Source organism: Gastrolobium bilobum, unplaced genomic scaffold, assembly GCF_033153095.1.
Source record: "Gastrolobium bilobum isolate Gb01-03AN ecotype WA unplaced genomic scaffold, APGP_CSIRO_Gbil_v1 utg37107, whole genome shotgun sequence".
Taxonomy (NCBI): Eukaryota; Viridiplantae; Streptophyta; class Magnoliopsida; order Fabales; family Fabaceae; genus Gastrolobium; species Gastrolobium bilobum.
Window position 1 is genome coordinate 1 of NW_026896058.1, and position 18,973 is coordinate 18,973.

At 34.9% G+C, this 18,973-nt stretch overlaps 3 protein-coding genes and 1 non-coding gene across 4 annotated transcripts; 2 read left to right on the forward strand and 2 right to left on the reverse strand.

Moving 5' to 3' along the window:
• Positions 1-7,664: 7,664 nt before the first annotated feature.
• On the reverse strand, positions 7,665-9,421 carry LOC133297526 (large ribosomal subunit protein uL14x/uL14z/uL14y). Its single transcript, XM_061496693.1, has 3 exons — positions 9,079-9,421; positions 8,319-8,360; positions 7,665-7,920 (listed from the first exon to the last, which is right to left on the reverse strand). The coding sequence occupies exons 1-3, from the start codon at positions 9,374-9,376 to the stop codon at positions 7,838-7,840; spliced, it is 423 nt and encodes a 140-aa protein (XP_061352677.1). The 5' UTR covers positions 9,377-9,421; the 3' UTR covers positions 7,665-7,837.
• On the reverse strand, positions 8,831-8,966 carry LOC133297532 (small nucleolar RNA snoR137). Its single transcript, XR_009749652.1, has one exon. It is a non-coding gene; the product is annotated as a small nucleolar RNA snoR137 (small nucleolar RNA).
• Positions 9,422-9,575: 154 nt separating the features above from the next.
• Positions 9,576-11,663, forward strand: LOC133297521 (uncharacterized). The gene is made up of 3 exons (XM_061496689.1): positions 9,576-10,365; positions 10,441-10,690; positions 10,798-11,663. Exons 1-3 carry the CDS (start codon positions 9,584-9,586, stop codon positions 10,978-10,980), a joined length of 1,215 nt encoding a protein of 404 aa, XP_061352673.1. The 5' UTR covers positions 9,576-9,583; the 3' UTR covers positions 10,981-11,663.
• LOC133297530 (protein CHROMATIN REMODELING 8-like) lies at positions 11,624-14,190 on the forward strand. Its single transcript, XM_061496700.1, has 4 exons — positions 11,624-11,659; positions 12,102-12,488; positions 12,672-13,080; positions 13,807-14,190. The coding sequence occupies exons 1-4, from the start codon at positions 11,624-11,626 to the stop codon at positions 13,926-13,928; spliced, it is 954 nt and encodes a 317-aa protein (XP_061352684.1). The 3' UTR covers positions 13,929-14,190.
• The last annotated feature ends 4,783 nt before the right edge of the window (positions 14,191-18,973 follow it).

Here is an 18,973-nt window from a genome sequence, read left to right on the forward strand (position 1 = left end):
GCTATGTTTTGTCTGCTTGACTAGGTCGATCTTGCTCACATTGGTGTATTTGATTATTTGTAACCATTATTTTCATAGTGGATTACATCTGGACTAGGTACCGTGGGTTTTTACTTCTTCATTGGAGAAGGTTTTCCCACGTTAAATCTGGTTGTGTTCTTCTTCTCTCTCTCTCCTGTTTTCGTTTTGATTTTTCCGCTGCGCTGCCTGACCTGGTGAAGTTCAGGCTAAGGTATTGCCGAGATCCGAGATCAGGATCTTGTTGATTGACTTCCGCACAAATTAAATCTCATAATTGAGACTTATAGCAACCAAGAGAATCTGGATAGACTTCAACATGGCGTCTGGCAAAAAATGCCTCCAAGCTAGCTTTGAAGTTTTTCACCTTCCTGTCCATCCTCTCTTTTCCTTTTATGTCCACATGCACCTTGTTGGTTTTACCCCTCTTGGTGTTTTTACTAGGACCGAATGGAGTTGAAATACAAGTATTTCATCTCATTGTTCATAGCTTGAGCAACACTTGATCAACAACATTTTCTAGTGCATTATTGTAACTAGTAGGATCAATGTCACTGGACAAACAACTTGAGAGTTAACAAGGTTCTCTCCCACTACGAATGTACTGCACTAGACCTAGTGTATTTATAGGTAAAACAAAGAGTGGGTCAAATGATGGATCTTCAATTTCTTGAGGATCCGCTTATACTTGATATTGTTCCTTTACATGTGATACTAATATTTCTACTAGTTTCACTTATATTATCATGTTGAATTTTCAATCATGGTTCTCTTGTTTGTTCACTTAGAGATATATTTATCCATCTTGAACAATCAAGGGAACAGTGAAATGAAGCTTTAGAGATTCTTGAAATTCTTGATCTGAGATAAACCTCATCAAGAATAACTTAACTTAAGAGCTTATAATTTCTTATCTATTCCTCCTTTAAGAAAATCATGTAAGTGCTCACTTAGATTATCTTGTCCTTAAGACTAAATAAGAAATCATCCCTAGTTCTCTTAGGGTAGCCAAAAGATATGCACTCTTCCATACAAGATTCCATCCCATTTGACTGTTGTTGTAAGACGTGTGTCGTAGCACCCTAAATCCGAATATGGTTTGATCTGGGCTTGCACCCTTTCCATAATTCTTTAGGTGTCTTTACAATAAACTTTTCAATCGAGTTTAAGAAGGTACATTTCCTTCTCTTAGGCATCTCCCTTGAACAACATTGACAAAGATGAATAATTGAACATGATCTTCACCAAGTCTAGAAATGTTTGATTTTTGCATACTGCAACTTCATTCAACTAATGTGTTCTTAGAGTTGACAGTTACAAAAACTATCCCCTCTTAAATCAGGTAACACCTGAACTTACCAGACATGTAACCAACACTTTAGTCAGACCAAAGTGTTTTTGATTTGAACACCTACATGCTTTTCTGCCTCAGACTAAACCTCTTGGAATTTCCAAAAGCTTTAGACTTATGGCGCAGGATTGCTTGGCCACTTTACCTTCCAAATAGGACTAACATGTAGCTGTTAGTTAAAAGATTTTGAACCTTTTACTAAAATATGAGATAATATGACTCAATCACAAAGGCCAAAGTGATGTTTCATTTGAAACTTTTATTTCTTTGGTGAAAGTTCTTGTTCATCATCCTTTCCATTCAACATAACAAATTTAAAAAGGGTATAGGACATAGGTAATAAAGACTATTTAAACAATGTACCAGAACAAACAAGACGAAGATGAACTTCGAAATGTAACCGAGGAATCAATTGCATTGTCAACCCATGTTTTAACCAAAACAACTAACAAAAATTGAATTCCTCTTGAAATCTGGAACAAATAAACAATCACCCAAAACCATAGTCTTATAAATAACTTGTCTTACTGCAAATGCAGACACAAGTTCCCATTTTCAAGCTTAGAATATCTGTCCATTGCTGACAGGTATGCCATGTTTGAACTACTACAAAGAGTAACAAACATAATCAGTGATTCCTGAATCAATAATTCATTCACTGATCAGGCCTTGATATGCCCATGTCAGGTTCTTTTCATCACCTCTGGACAATTTTTCTTTCAGTATCCCTTCAGTCTGCACTTGAAGAACTTGCCTTGCGGCTTCTTCATAGCAACTGGTTTGACAACTGATAACCAAGTCATTTTGTTCTTGTTACCACCCTTGGGTTTCCCTTTGGATTTAACAAGACTCTTAGCAAAACCTGCACCGACTGCGTTCTGTCTAGCAGAGCTGCTAGACGCAGCAAACATGTCATTAAGAGTCTGAAACATTTCTACTCCACTCTTAATCATGTACACTTGCTTCTGCAAGTATTTGGAAAGACTGACAATAATATAGCAGCGAACTACCATATCTGCCCTTTCCAAATCTGAGAAATGCATCTTAGTTTCCTAAGACGCATCCTCTGCAGGTTGCTATGGCCCTCGCATTGTCAGAACAAATTTTAGCTTCCATGTTTTAGAACAATATCAAAAAATTTGCTTTTCACTTATTCATAGTTGGTACCATCTAGAGGTTTTCGACTCAAAATCATTTCTAAGATATTTTCTGAAAAACATATAAAGCACACAATTACAAACAAATAATGCAATAAACAAATGAAGTGCGAGTAGATTCTCATAACTACTCTTGTTTATTGTTAACAATCCTCCAGTTTATCTTTACAAGGCTTACGATGGGCAAGTCACTTGTAAAAACCAAAATTGTTATTTGGGCCTTCAGTGCCATTGCCAGAGCCTCGATGGGAGGGTTAACAATTTTACCAAAGTTGAATGTAATTAACCATTGTTTAATTTCAAAATTATCCTTAGTGTCTAAGCATTGCCGACGATGGGCCGTACAATACTTTACTAAAATTTTGAAATTATTAAGATTTAATCTAGTGAAATCTGATTATCCTTATCCGATGGGGCTTCAGCGATAACCATTTCACTAATAAACCCACAAATGGAGCCCGCAGGTTTTAAAATTAATTAATTTTTAAAACCTTCACCCATTCAACATTTTTGTTTGAGAATTTACATAAGCCCAGTCGAATTCATTGTTTAATTTCAAAATTATCTTTAATAACTTAGTATTATCGACGATGGGCCGTACAATACTTTATTAAAATTTTGAAATTATTAAGGCCCAATAAAATCCAATCATGCTTATCCGTTGGGGCCTCACATGATTATTTTATTGATAGGCCCACAATGCGCCTGGAGGTTAAATTAATTTCTTAATTTAAATCTCCTCTGATAGATATTTAAGTCCAATCTAATAAAATCCAATCATGCTTATTCGATGGGACTTCACATGATTATTTTATTAATGGTCCTATAATGCGCTTGAAGGTTAAATTAATCTCTTAATTTAAATCTCCTTCCATTCAACATAAGCAACATTTTCTAATTTCCAAGAATTATTTAATTGAGAGTATCCTTTGTTTGATTTCAAAAACTATATAAGTAAGAGCGCCGATAAACGTGCACTAAGCTTAACATAATTTTGAAAGTATTAAGGTCCTGAAATCCGGTCACTTTACGTCAGCGTGTGCTCCAAACAATCATGATACATGAATGTTGTATGCAGCGTGTGTTATTCCATGACCATTTCAGAAAAACCCACAAATTACTCGCAAAATAAAAGAATTCTCTCAAGAAATTTTCTCTAATTATTTTTCTAGATTTAAATCATCCAAATAGCTGACTTAATTATTAATCTAGATTGCAACAATCATAATAATTATCATTTATGAGGATAATTTGAAATCAAAATAATTTCCATAACGATTATTTGTCTTGATGTTAATAATCCAAAATTAATTAATTCAATTATTAATCTAGATTTTTAATAAAAATCATAATAATTATTAATTAATTTCTTAGGATGATTTAAAATCAAAATAATCCTATAATAACTATCATACTAGTCGCTGAAGACATAATAGCTATTATGCTCATGCAATCATACAAGTTATGCAACAATATGGCACCACCTATTCTATATGGCATGTTATCGCAATAAAGCATGTTATCTATCATATAATTTATACCAATCAATAAAAGCATTAAATAATAAATCATAATTACTTTAATCCATGGCCTTCCTATTTTAAAGAAAATAAAATAAAATTAAATAATACAACTTTGGAATTCATCTTTCGCCTATCCTATAGTATCTGTCTCAAGCCCCTTTAGGGTTTCATGGGCCCAAAAGCCCAAAGACCCAATCCTTTGGCGAGAAACCCTAGGACGCGAAAGAGGAACCCTAGCCGTCAGGTCTGCCGCGCCGTCACCCGAAGTCAAATCAGGCTGAAACTCCAGGGGAAGGACCTCCACGTAGAGACGAGTGCACCGCCGCCGGAACCACCCAAAAAGGTGGCCGGACGCTCTCTCACTCTCCCATTCTTTGCCGGAGAGTGGTGGCCACTCTCAGAATCTTGTGGAGGCGCGTGGAGGAGCGTGTAAACTCAGATGGCGGTGAGACACCCACCGTTGCGTTCGTCTTTCCGTCCTCTTTCCAACCATATATAGATCGCCTCATTCCGAGATCGGGAAGACCTCGAAAAATCTCCGACAGTACTGACTGCGCATCTTACTCGCGGTTTCTCGATCTTGAACTTTTACAAAATATTGGAAAAATACACAGAAATTCCAAAAATAAACAAAAACAGCAAGGAGGAAACCTAATCATATGGGATTAGCCTCCTTGTTACAAATCGAGAAATACACGAGAGATCCTAACCATGGACTAAAGCATTTTTACCGATTAAAATTTAAACTTTTATGAAAATGAATTATAAAATACACATGCTAGATTCATACCATAATCCTAGAACCCTAGGTGCCACATTTCAAGAAGCAAAACTAATTACATGAATAGTGAAACTAGATTCACATACCAATGTACAGCCAAGGCTCTGATACCATTTGAAGGAAATCTTAGATTTATGCGGAAGCGGTTTAGGACCTAGTACATTGGTATGCTTACCGAATCATCCTTGTTTCACAATTACCTCTCGGTGCGCAGGTCTCGTGTACTCTTCACGAACAGCTCACCTCAGCGCCGCAGCACGAACAACCTCCTTGAAGCTGGACTGTGGCAGATCTTCCAGACTATCTCTCGAGGAGGAAGGGGAAGTGTGTGGGCACTGATTAGATTCAGAGCTTGCCTCTTTCTCACAAAAAAGACCTTGGAGGCTGATGACTTAAGAGGTACTATTTATATGGGTTCCAAGAAACCTTAGCTCATTGGGCTCTAGGTTCCTTGGGCTCTTCTCATACTAATAACCCATTTGGGCTTTAGTAAAAGAGCAAACCCAACAAATTTCACCTTGTAAAAATTTTCATGCAGTTGTCGAAGTTAATACTAGTAGTGATATAGAATATTCAGAATCAGAAGTAGTTATGGCAGTTATAACTTGCTGATAGGTACAAAATAAATGGAGTTTGTTAGAAATATTGGTTGAGCAATGCAATCAGAAGACATTGATGGACAGGGCTACAAACTTTAACAAAAAAATTTCACCATTGCCTCTTGTTGAAGTAAAAGTCGAGAATGTTGATGTGAAATGAAATTGCAGATAAATCTATTGCACTTATTCAAATAAATCTTACCAATAGGTCCTTTGAATGGAGTTACAGAAAATAATCAAAACGTAACATTCCTTCAAATTCATCTTCTTGCCAACTTATATGCAGAAATATATTTAAGTGAAAAAAAAAAAAAAAAGAGAAAATGTGAACCTGATCTAAAAATAGTTAGAATTTCGCCAGACACTTTTCTTTTCTATTTTTGATCAAACATGTGATGAATACTCTCTTCTGGGTCAGAATAAAGAAAGACATTTTTGATAAACATGAACAAAATGTTGTCTCTTTGCTTTTTGTTAAAAATAAAAACAAAATACTCAAGCACGTGGATCAACGGGTAGAAAGTGTAACAACTTAACAAGTGGTCTTAGAGTTTAAGTCCTTGAAAATATAGTTGTGTTAAACCTTGGTAAGAAGAATTTTGCTGTTCCTGAAAACCGGCTCAAATTAGACTAATTAAATAATCAATAGATAATAATAAAAATAAAAATAAAAAACAAGAAAAAGGAGACATACTGGATGACTTATATTTGATTTTCCTTTTCAGTAATGCATTGTAAATCGATTACCAAAAAAAAAAAAGTGCACTGTAAATCAAGCCACTAATTGAATAAGTTGTCATAAAACACGGTCACCAATTGAACCCTAGGACTAAAGACATGAGTAACCGGGACTAATATCAGGCCTTGAAAAGAAAAAGAAACTTGTGGGCCAGTTGCACCTAGAGCTGCAAGCAACTCATCTGCAGAATCGGGATAGAGAAAATTTAATTTGCAACGTTAAATCCAATAATGCACAGAAAGGATAGACAATTATTATGTGACTAAAAAGTAAAAACACACTTATTTTGCATAATCAAATCGATAAATTGCATCACATATCATTCACATTTCAATTTTTTAAGAAGCTGTTATTGCGTTACTGAACAATGCTTTTATATCTTTTTATTCAAGATATAACCTATTGTCTAAATTACTTTGATACAAAAATTACTATCAGTTTTTTTTAGAATAAATATCTTTTCTGGTACTCAGCAAATTTTACGATGCTTGTTTTAGTCCTTAGCAAATAAAAAGGCCCATCGTGGTCTCTAACAAATTCAAAATAAACCCATTTAGTTGAAATCAAAATCCTTCACAAATTCAAAAAAGACCCATATTAGTCCCTAAAAGGACTAAAATGGGTCCATTTTCAATTTGTTAAGGACCACGATAGGCCTTTTTACTTGTTAGGGACTAAAACGGGCATCGTGAAATTTGCTGAGGACCAAAAAATATATTTACCCTTTTTTTTAATAAATAAGGGGAGCACTGCCCCAAAAGAAAACTACACAAAAGAAACTACAAAAACTATCTTAAAGATACTTTTTAGTCTTTAAGAACTTGTATTAAGCATAGATGATACCCATCCCAGTACACCTTTCCCACGATAGCCAGTGTTTTGAATTACTTTACATTAGAAATAGTAAAATATAAAAATCATGTTCCAAAAATAACACTTCATTCATGCAAGGATCCGATTCCATATCCTAAAAATATGGTGCCGTATTCTGACTTTTTTTTTTTTTAAACGTAAAATCCACACTTAATTTGTGTATGAAAAAAATAATCTTATCATGTGACCAAAAAACAAAACCTTTAGAAATAACTTCCAATTAAAGCATTGCTAAAAATATTTTAAATAGAAAATTTTTACCTCAAAAATAAGAAAATCCAAATATGCACTAACGTGATCATTTGGTTAAAATGACTTTTAAGGAAAATGGGTATGAAACCAAAATGAAATCATAACTCTTGACATGTTTGGCATGGCTCAGAAGAGAACACAGTTGCAGTAGTCATGCAGAAGTATGATAATAAATAATGTAAGGCTAATTTAAAAAGGTACCACCCCTGTTGTAAACGAATTACGTTTAGCTTTTTTCTTGTTGAAAACAGAGAGACATGATAATTTGACTCATACTTTCTTGAACGTAATGATGTCAATTCGCGCAAACAAGACTTCGAACAAACTGTTAAAAAACGATTGCTTAACAAATTAGAGCGGGATGAGAAACAGGAACAATTCTTAACTAATAATTAATCTCAACTCTTTAAAAAGGCATCTGCTGATCAAGTTATGGAAAAGTAAAACTGTCAATTCCAGTGCAATTTAAAGCTTAAAACAAAATCTGAGATAAACTTAAGTCCTACAAAGAAGAAACATGAACTCATATAACTAAAATTCCCACTCAAACGATAGCATTGGCAGCACTAGCAATCCTTGGCCATAGATCAGCACACTCCTTGCCAATTGGACCAGTGATGGCAGAACCTACATTAACATGAATGACAAGCAAATTAAGACCCGAACCAAAAACCAGAAATGCATAAGTGAGGTCAAATGGCAAAGATGAAGAAACTAACAAGCACGATAGATGTAATCATCTATTTTCATTTTTTCTTCTTTTTTTAAAACAAGAAAGGGTGTCGTACTCAATATGAAAGGGGTTGGGTTACAACAACAGAACTACAGTAAGAATAGCAAAGAAATATTCGGAGAAAAAGTTTCGATTTATATACTTGGAAGAAGAGTATGATATTTGAATATTACATTCCAATTGCATGTGTGGAAGACAACAAAACACGTAAAGATCACCTACAAGGGCCACTACAGCCTGAATCTATATTACATTTACCCATGAAAATCGAAGATGAATAATAAAAAAATACCTTTCATTTCCCCCTTGGGATTCACAATAACACCAGCATTATCTGCAGAAACCAACATCACAAGTCAATAATTGTTGACTAAAACAAATACACCAAAATTAAGAAAACAAGAGCACGCAAACAGATCAAACAAAAACAACAAAGATAAATTCAGCAAAGAATTGTCAACAAAAAAGGGGGGAAATTAAAAAAAAAAAAAAAAAACTTAAGCTGAGAAGCTGTCTGAAGCCATCATGAAATTGGAAGGAAAAATCCTAGACATACCAAAGTCCAAAGCAGAAAGGTCACTAAAACTAGCTTCGACCAATTAGGCATACAGGGATCAACTATATCATATTGTTTAATTTAAAAACTTAAAACGGAGCATTAACACATCCTAAGGGATCAATCAATGAAGAATTGAACTATAATCAAAGAGTATCCCATGATATGCCTCAAGCTTCATGAAACATCCTCAGTACTTCTCGACCAAACAAAAAAAACAAAACCACCATAAGTGGAGGAGAAGGCATTTATTTACCAGCAGACAGGTAACACAATGCAAAGAAATAAACACCATGCTGTTAAAAACTGGCAATTCCACAACTATATGCTTCCCACTGTGAATGACCAATCAATAAACTAGGCACCCAGCTTTTCAGAAGCAACATTTTTTTTTTCAAAAACAAAAAAATTATATTTTATTTCTTTCGGGTACATCGTATTATATGTCACGAAAATTAAAACATGGTACAGAAACGAATCTTATATCAAGTGGTACCTTCGAAGTACATATAGACGCCGTCCTTTCTGCGAAAAGGCTTGCGCTGGCGAACGATGACAGCTGGCAACACCTTCTTCCTCAGATCGGGCTTCCCCTTCTTCACGGTGGCCATCACCATGTCGCCGACGCAAGCCGAAGGAAGACGATTCAGGCGACCTTTGATTCCCTTCACCGAAATGATATACAGATTCTTCGCCCCCGTGTTGTCGGCGCAGTTCACCGTCGCAGCCACCGGAAGACCCAGCGACATCCGGAACTTGTTACCCGCCGATCCACCACGACCTCTCTTCGACATCGTTGCTCCTTCTCTCTCTCTCCTTGTGTCACAGTGTGTGTATATATGCAAAACAACGAGGGTTTTCCTGTTCTAGGGTTTACATGGGCTAGGGCCGATTATAATGGGCTCTAATTGGGCCTTTAATGAAGTGACACATCATAGATCACGAAAACACAAATATCCTTTTATTTTTTAAGTGACGTGGCTCCTCTGATCACTTCAACGATGTCGTGTTACACTCTCTCTCATCATCACCTTTTAGTTCCTCCGACGACCGCCGTACACGGTGGTTTCTATCAGCGAAGACGTACCGGACGCTGCCCGAGGATGTCACTCAACAACAACAACCCAAACCGTGATTCATCTTACGTGATGAGCCTAAGTGCACTGACGAACCTCCTCTGGGGACGGTCACTGCCGCCGGGGATACTCGTCGCCGCCGTGCGCACCGCCTGGAACTCCACGTGGCAGCTCATGATGTCGCAGCTCGCTCCGTCCGACTCCTCCGGCGGGTATTCTAGGCCCGCTTCTAAATTCCGATTCTCCGGCCGTCCTACGGGTAGCCTCCACCTCTACGTGGGCCTGCCATGCCCGTGGGCCCACCGGACCCTCATAGTACGCGCGCTCAAGGGCCTGGAAGAGGCCGTGCCGGTCTCGGTTGCGTCGCCGGGCATGGACGGGTCATGGGAATTCAAACCGGTTGGTAATTCGGGCTCGGGTCGGATTAGCCCGAGTATGGATGAGGCGAATGGGTGCAAGACGTTGAAGGAGGTTTATGGGCTTCGAAGAGGTGGTTATGATGGGAGGTCCACGGTGCCAATGTTGTGGGATAAGGATTCAAAGGATGTTATCTGCAACGAGAGCTATGATATTATTGAATTGTTCAATTCCGGGTTAAACGGGTTAGCCCGAAACCCGGGGTTGGATCTCTCGCCCCCTGAATTGAAGGGAAAGATTGAGGAGTGGTATCAAGTGATATATCCAAATGTGAATAATGGGGTTTATAGGTAAGGTTTAAAAATCGAGACTTGATTATTGTTGTTACTTGTTTCGTTAAATTGTGTAATTTTTTGCAATTTCAGGTGTGGGTTTGCACAGAGCCAAGAAGCATATGATAGAGCGGTAAATGACTTGTTTTGTACACTAGACAAGTTGGAGGATCACTTGGCCAATTCTCGCTACTTGTGTGGAGACACACTCACCCTTGTAGATATATGCCTATTTACTACATTGATTCGGTTTGATATTGCCTATAATGTTCTTTTTAAATGTACCAAGAAGAAGTTATACGAGTATGTCAGTCTACATGCCTACATGCGTGACATTTATCAGGTACATGGACGAAAATGTTTACAATTTATCCATCAATTGTGTTGTTAATTGTAATTTCATGCTGAATACTAACTAAGCTGCGTGGGTGTTCATGGCATGATGGAAAGATTCCCAAGGTCGCAGCTACTTGCAATTTCACAGAAATTATGGATGGTTACTACAAAACCCTGTTTCCTCTCAATCCAGGGAGCATTAGACCAATCATGCCTTCAACTTCTGAGCATGAAATCCTTTGCACGCCTCATGGCAGGGAATCCCTATCATCATCTACGCCAGCATTTGTTAAATAGTGACCCACCTACCAACTCAAAGTTAAAGGTTGACCCTAAAGCACAAAGTATGATCTATTAGCCGTTGGTTCTGTATGTAATAGTATAATAATATGTAGCATGCAATTTTATTTTATTTTGGTAATGAAGTGTATAGTTTACTTTTACTTAATTTCATCACGTACTGTTTATGTAGCCTTAGGGCATGTTTGGTATGATGTATAAGACCTGGTAATATAAATTTATACTGTACGTTGTGACATTTTTAGTTGTTAGTGTGACCATCGTATAATATAAATTTATACAACAGAATCCTTTAATACATCAAATGATGTATAACTTAATCAAGTCTAAGAGGGTGGGATTAGACCTGATAAGGGATTGATTTATTAGGTTAATCCCTCTCTTCCCCTTCTACCCGTTTCTTCTTCATCCCCTTTCTTCCCCCATTCACGTTCACCTCTAACCTTCTCGGGTGATCGTGCGCTAGCATTAAAACGTGGGATAACCCAAACAGAAAATTAGAGGGGTGAAACTGAGGCAAAACCCAAGACGACGGTGATACCAACTACTCTCTGCGAAAACGGAATCGAAGAAGCAGAAGAAGAAGCAGCAGCTTTTTTAATTTAAATTGAAATCAGTTAGGAAAACAAATTGAGATTAAATGCCGTTGAGTTATGGTGAAAATGATCAACGTCATGTGTTTTGGCAGCTAGGTTTGGGGTTCCGCTACATGATGATAACATCAATGTGACGATAATTCAATGGAGGAAGAACAGATCAAATTTTGCTCACTAGTTTGGGCGTAAAATCTGCCAATCCCGAAGACATTGAGCGCGACGTTTTGGAGAAGGTATCACCTCCTGCCTTCATCGGTTTTTCATTTTTTTGTTCAAGTTTACTGTTTCTGTTTCCTTTCAAATTGATTTGGAACTCTATTTGGAACTAGGTGTTGAAATTTATAAGCACAGTGGTGTTTAGTTGAACAAAACCTTAAGATTTAACCGTAGGGAGCACCAAGGAAGAGTGTTCTCATTTATCTGAACATGTTGTTGATCCATCGTCTATTGCCAAAGCCGAACTTCATCAAAAGTTGAGGGCAGTAGAGTTTGTAATAGATGCTGTCGCTTCTACTATTCTAGTCGAGAGATGTTGAAAATGATGGAGAATGTAGTGATGTTGGTAAGGGCAGCCCCGAGCAAGGGATTGCTCAGGGTGATTCCTCTGATGTTTCGAACCTTCAGCGTGTTGTCACTGCTGATAGACTGAGGAGCCTGAAGAACACAAAGGCTCAACTAGAGAAAGAGCTTTCAAACTTGTGTAAGGAGGATAAAGCTTCCCAAAGCGTCAAGCATGAAAAAGAAGTGATCTTGAGTTTAGTTAAAGAAGAGCGAAGGCCCAAGAGGCAGCTTAAAGAAGATAAAAAATTGCACAAAAGCTCAGGAAAGCGGCTTAAGACAGTCTCATCTGATGACGATGGTGATTTTGATGCTGTTTTGGATGCAGCCTCTGCAGGCTTTGTTGAAACAGTGAGTTAATTGTTAAATTTACAGTTTTTTGTCCCATTATGTTGCTTCTTTCTTATTCTAAAATGATTTTATATTGTAAATATTGTATTTGACGTTATAAAGTACTATGAATGAAGCAAATTTGAAGGAAAAGTTGGTGGAAATAGAAATAGAAGAACTAATTTTCTACTGCTTATATTTAAGGAAAGGGATGAATTGGTGAGAAAAGGAATTTTAACTCCTTTTCATAAGCTGAAGGGTTTTGAGCACCGCTTTCAACAACCTGAAACATCAAGTAGTCATAATGCAGCAGAGGATGAAAATACCAATGATCTTGCTTCTTCCAGTGTTGAAAGAGCTGCCAGATCAATGTCTGAGGCAGCAAGAGCTCGCCCAACCACCATTTTGCTTGGGTCTGAAGCTGTCCCGAAGCTTGATGCACCCACTTTTCCTTTTCGCAGGCTCAAGAAACCACTAAGTTTTCCCAAATCTGCAGACGTAGAGGTGGAGCCAAATAGAAGTTCAAAAAAGATAAAGAGGCGGCCCTTGCCTGGTAGGAAATGGACCAAGCGTGTTTCTTGTGAAGATACACATCTGGAAGAAAGTCAAAGTGGTATGTTCAAAATTCAATGTTCTCATTGCAAAAGTTGGTCAAGTTCTTATTTGTATGGAAGAGAAAAGGCACAAAGAATATGAAAAAGTAAGGTAGTAGGTGTTCCTATAATTCCATTAAGTTTCCTAGCTAGTAAAAAGCTGCTGGCCTCATGATATATCTGGATTCTTAAGAGGGACTGAAAGAGATTGTGATCTTTACTTGTCAACTTCATCTAAAATTTGAAAATGTCTTGCCATAACTAGTTGCATTTGGTTATATTTTTCAAAAATGTATAGGCCAAAATTAAGATCTTTTGTAATGTTTGTTATCGGTGTTTGTTTATGTGGAAATGGTCATGTACTCGTGTGTCTTCTTTTGTGCTGATTCTTTGTTTTTAGTGTTAGATGTGTTTGTTTTATGCAGTTTTAAAATGCCAGTTTTTTATTCTGAATTATTGCTGAGTAAGAGTGTATGTGAATAGGTAATTGACATGTTGATAATTCATTGACCTATATATCCAATATTTCGCTAGATCAATATTGCTTTTATTAAAGATTATACTAGTTAGTAGTGTACTGATGATGAAAGATATGTATTGTCCCTCTGTCAATGTGAGGGAAGGTTGGTGTGTGATCCATCATAATCTGGTTTCACTTCATTTCACTCCTCTAGATTGCTTTGTTTGCAGTAGTATTATATACTCTTCTATTTTTGTTCATATTCATTTTGTTGAATGTTTTGCAGAAAATGCAAATGTTTACTTGGACACTTCCAGTTGTGAAAATTTAGAAGCACAAGATGTTGAATTTGTTGATCATGAATCTTCATATGTAGCATTAGAAGGTGGGCTTGCTGAAAATCCCTGATAACATATTTGAAGCTTTGTTTTACTATCAAAAGGTTGGTGTTCAATGTCTGTGTGGGAATTGCATTGCCAAAGAGCTGGTGGAATTCGCCTGTTAATAAAGGATGTGTGTAAATGGAGGGTTTGAATTGATACAGTCATTACTTGTTTTGATTGTTATTTTATTGAATCTGGTTCTTGTTATTTGTATCCTATTATAGTTATGTTGAAGTGATTTTGTATGTTCCTTATCCCTTGACCTGAAAACCTCATTTCTTGATTAAACACTCACTTGTTTGTTTACACTGATGCAGTTCTTTTCATTTGATGGAAGTATATGAAATTTTTGAACACAATTCTGTTATAACTAATGCTCAATATCTTTTGATTTGATTCGATTCATCCCATGGTTTAAAAAAATGCTAAAAAGGAATCTCATTTCTTATAATCGTCAACATGGTTGGCTTTTACTCTGAATTGATATTTTTATTTCTTACCTACACCTATAAGCGCAGCATGTGGCACATAGAGAGGCGATTGATGTTTGACAATGAACTTGGTGTCCAAAATGGTAATGAACTATCAGTAATCACTTGCTTTTTTATTTTCTTTTCATACAAAATAATATTTTTCCGTTATATATCTCAAAATTTTACTTATTAGATTGTTCTAGGAGAACTTATTTAAATACTATTTTGTAAAATTAATATTAAAAGAAAATAAAATTTATAAATATGTAAAAAAAAAATAGCATCGAATATTTTATAATGAAATTTATTTTAAGAATTAACACATTTTGATTACTATTTTCTTAAAAATTAGAAGGTTAGAAAATGTAAAAAGTTGAAGTAACTATAAATGAATAAAAATAAAAGTCGGAATTGATGTTATTTTTAATTTTGCTGGTACTATTTTTAATAGTGTACTTGCTATCAAATTTTTTATGGTACTATTTATGAAATTGTTGTCAACAGGTGTTATATTTGATATTATGTCTATCAATTTTTTAATTTAATATATATATATATATTTATATAGGGATAAGGAAAAAAATTACTTCATGTTATAGAAATAAAAGTATAAGTGGTACCCACAGGTAAGAGGAGAGAGAAAAAAAAGTGGTGGGACACAAGTACATAGCCTCTTTTGTGTGTGTAGGAAAGTTGTTTATCTCATATAAAATGAGATAAACATAACCCATATATATATATATATATATATATATATATATATTGTACTAATGAATCTTTTTCTAAAAAAAATACTTGAAACTTTTATTTTTACAAAAATTAATATATTTTTTGGGCAAATTAATTGGTAGTTTTTTTATAAAAATTAATATCATATGTATATTTGAAAGTATTATATAAATTATTTATTAAAGTGTATTTTTGTTTAAAATATTTATTTTTATCCTATTTAATATTACACAGTACATTATCAATATCAAATATAAAACGATGAATAATATAAAAATTTAATAAAACGTTATACAAACAGATTTTTTAATATCACATCTTATATAATCAAGTTTTATTACACAAAAGATACCCTGAGGCTTATATTTTATCCATTTGCTCAACTTGTTAGCGCCAAAAATTGTTCCTGTAGTTGGAATTCAAATAATCTCTCATATCATATCTAGTTCTCAAGTCGGAAGATAATTCCACTGCGGCTCTGCTATTTACTATTGTACCCGATTGCAAAAAGCCATATATCCATGATGATATCAATGATGAAATCATCAAACATCTTTTGAAAAGCAAAGATTTATAATCGGCAGAATAAATGGTCTAATTATTGATTACAGAAAATTCGAACCATTTAGGCAGTGTTTATCCAACTGTTCATGAACCCTTTTTTCTGTTTTTAACAGGAAACACCAAAAATACCAATTCGTCTCTCATACACTTATAATATATCACAACATAAAATTCCAAACATAACCGAACCGTACGTTCGCATTCAACAAAGGTTACAAAGTCCATCCGATGCTGTAGTTCAACAAACGTCGATTTTTATATCTTTTAAAATGACATACATTTTTTCCCGTTTTTAAAATGGTAGTTGAAAGTAGAGAAACAACATTCATGTGGATAAATTAGTACTGAAGGTGAAGGGAGGGGCAGGGGCACCTAATTATGGGTTCTTCGTACACAGACAGATACAATAATGGATCTGAAAAAAGCTATTAGCATTTGTAACCAAAGGTACGAGACAAACACCATGCGACTACTGATTTCAAATGGATGAATAAGGAGGACTTTGCTTGAAATCATTAGCTTCTTTGCCGTTCAAGCAATGTCCTCCTTAATCATCCATCTCAAATCAAGCAGCTCATGGTATTTGTCTTGTAACTTGGGTTACGGAGGCTAATAACTTCTTTCACATCACATCCATTGAATTATCAAAAGATGATGCCTTTCATCTCCCCCATCCCCCTTGGGATTTACAATAACACCAGCATTATCTGCATAAACAAACATTTAAGGAAAAAAATTAGCACACAAGACACAGATCAAATGAAAAATTACCTCATGGTATTTTCACTAGCCTTGATGAGGTAATGAAATGGAAGGAAGTTTAAGGGTATATCAAAGCATCCCTGTAATCTCGTAAAGCATGAAAGTAATGTGCTGAAAAGGAAAGCGTGGAGGCTTACCTTTCCCTATGACACAAGCTTTGGCGAAGATGGAGGTGCTGTGGTGGCTGTTTCCCTGATACAAAATGGTTCTCTCGTTTCTTCTTGGAGCCTTATGTTTTTATGTTTTCATCTGATGCTTATAAAATTTGTGTTGAACCCTTTATCTCTTTTTTCCTATTTTCTTGTCATGGCTTATTTAGGCTAACACCAAATCAAGTTTCATTTTTTTGCTCTGTGTGTACAGGTAAGGTAAGGTTTTTGTCTTCTTCAAGAGAGGTGTCGAGCTGCAGCCATCTTTATTGGACACGTCTTTTTCAATTTTCTGAAATTTCCTTTCTTGTGAAAACTGGAACAGCTACTAAAATGTCACTATTCACCAACTTTTTTACCTAAATGCCACACGAACAGTGTTATTTCTCAATCTGCCACGGGACAAGTTCGCTTCCCGGTGTAACGAATTCGGTGTGTAACGAATTCGGTTTGCTGACGTGTCACGTTATTAGTGGACACCAATTTGATTTTAACCAAGTTCGCCGAGGCGAACTTCATTTTTTTTTTATTTTTTTTTTTTAAATTTGATAATTGTTATCCACTAAAAATGTGACATGTCAGCAAACCGAGTTCGCTACACCGGATAGCGAACTTGTTTGCATGGCATTTAAGTAAAAAAGTTGGTGAAATGACATTCTGATCAGTATCCGTAGAAACTTCCCTGCTTCCGGTCCTTTCATTTTTTTTTTTACCTCTTTCCGTTTCTGTGCATTTCCTTCCACCTCTTTCCAAGCAATATACACTTTTGTGTAGTTTTTGTCAATCACCCAAAAATGGGATCTCTGCATCACAATTCACAGCTTCGAGCAGGTTGAGTGTGTGCATGCAGGTTCCTTTCTTTTTCTGCCATTGTTCACGTGATCTGATTGATTACACAATATCACTGTGAAATCACAGACTCTGTGATTATGGATTATGGCTATGGACTGGGCTGTATTTGTGGGCTTAATATTTAGGTCGAACATTTTTTTCTTTTCTTTTTCTATTTTTTTCTTTCTTTTATTTTAAAAGAGCACAAAATTTTTATATAAAGACAAGCAGCATGTTTTAATATGGTGTTCACAGATAAGCTTTATTTTTATTTAATATTTCGTTTTTAATTCCAAAATATGTTTCCTACCAAAACCTTTTTTCTTTTATATTTTTAGAAGAGGGATATTCTCACTACCAAAATTTTTCACTACCAACTTACTACCTATCTAATCACCATTAGATTAACATTTTCTCTCTCTTCAAAAACTTTTTAACATTCTCTCTTTGATCCAATGGTGATGTGATAGATACTTTTTAACATATCTTATAGTAGTAAGTTAGTAATAAGAATTTTTGGTAGTTAGAATATTCTTACTCTATGCTTTTATTTTAAGTAACATGAATGTATTTATATTTCAAAAGTTATAAGATTTATCAATTCATTTTTATTGTAAGGTTTTTTTTTTGTAACCTATGTAATATATTGCAAGATTATATTAGTCTTTATCTTTATAATTTTTTAATCTTATAATCTCAAAACGACGTCGTTTTGAGCTCACTGAAAATAACTTTATATCTAGTGACTGGAGAAATACTTTTCTCATATATATATATATATATATATATATATATATATATATATATATATATATATAAGCATGTAAAAAAATCACATAAGTCACTATTCAAAATTCAATAAACAACTTCATATTTAAAATATATAAGTCACATATCTATATAAGACATAAATTCAAAAACATAAAAAGATTCTAACAACTTTTATAACCAAGTTCCATGACATCAAAAGAATAAAGTTTTACAACTCTTAAATGAAAATATAGCGGCCTTGCTCGAGAATTTTTTTTCCATAAAAAGATAATGTGCATATGATTTGAAGAAATGGAAATAAAGTTTTTTTTTTATATTTTATTTTAGGGTTCGCTTTTTCTACAGTCAATCAATGTAGATAACTTATTTACATTGAGCCTAAAACGACATCATTTTAAGGCGGAAATCAAGGTATTTTTGTAATTATAATTTATTTTAAGATTATAATAGTCTTTTTCATTATATTTTTTTAATTTTTCAACTCAAAACAACGTCGTTTTGAGAGTGAATGTAGATAACTTATCTACATTCACTTTAGAAACATTAAAGCCTTTATTTTATTAAAAAACAAAAAAAAAACCATGTCATAGGTTAAAACGTGTCCCGATTTAGTTTTTTTGGTTTAAGTAAAAATGTAAAAACTTGTACTTCTACCATTTTTACTCGTAATTTTTACCAATTTTAAATGAAAAGAGTTTTTACTTGCTTTTTAACACATATCACTATACTAGTTTTTAAGGTATAAAGCCACTATTCAAGATACATTTGTTTACAATACGAGGAGAATTTTG

What these genes read in the sequence shown, in the direction of transcription:
- LOC133297526 (XM_061496693.1), bottom strand. Translation starts at nt 9,376, where the DNA reads ATGTCGAAGAGAGGTCGTGGTGGATCGGCGGGTAACAAGTTCCGGATG. An exon ending in CGTCTATATGTACTTCGAAG is followed by an intron (nt 8,361 to 9,078) that starts GTACCACTTGAT and finishes TGGTTTCTGCAG; the next exon opens with ATAATGCTGGTGTTATTGTG. An exon ending in TCCCAAGGGGGAAATGAAAG is followed by an intron (nt 7,921 to 8,318) that starts GTATTTTTTTAT and finishes ATGTTAATGTAG; the next exon opens with GTTCTGCCATCACTGGTCCA.
- LOC133297521 (XM_061496689.1), top strand. Translation starts at nt 9,584, where the DNA reads ATGTCGTGTTACACTCTCTCTCATCATCACCTTTTAGTTCCTCCGACG. An exon ending in GTGAATAATGGGGTTTATAG is followed by an intron (nt 10,366 to 10,440) that starts GTAAGGTTTAAA and finishes TTGCAATTTCAG; the next exon opens with GTGTGGGTTTGCACAGAGCC. An exon ending in ACATGCGTGACATTTATCAG is followed by an intron (nt 10,691 to 10,797) that starts GTACATGGACGA and finishes CATGATGGAAAG; the next exon opens with ATTCCCAAGGTCGCAGCTAC.
- LOC133297530 (XM_061496700.1), top strand. Translation starts at nt 11,624, where the DNA reads ATGCCGTTGAGTTATGGTGAAAATGATCAACGTCAT. An exon ending in CTGCAGGCTTTGTTGAAACA is followed by an intron (nt 12,489 to 12,671) that starts GTGAGTTAATTG and finishes CTTATATTTAAG; the next exon opens with GAAAGGGATGAATTGGTGAG. An exon ending in TCTGGAAGAAAGTCAAAGTG is followed by an intron (nt 13,081 to 13,806) that starts GTATGTTCAAAA and finishes AATGTTTTGCAG; the next exon opens with AAAATGCAAATGTTTACTTG.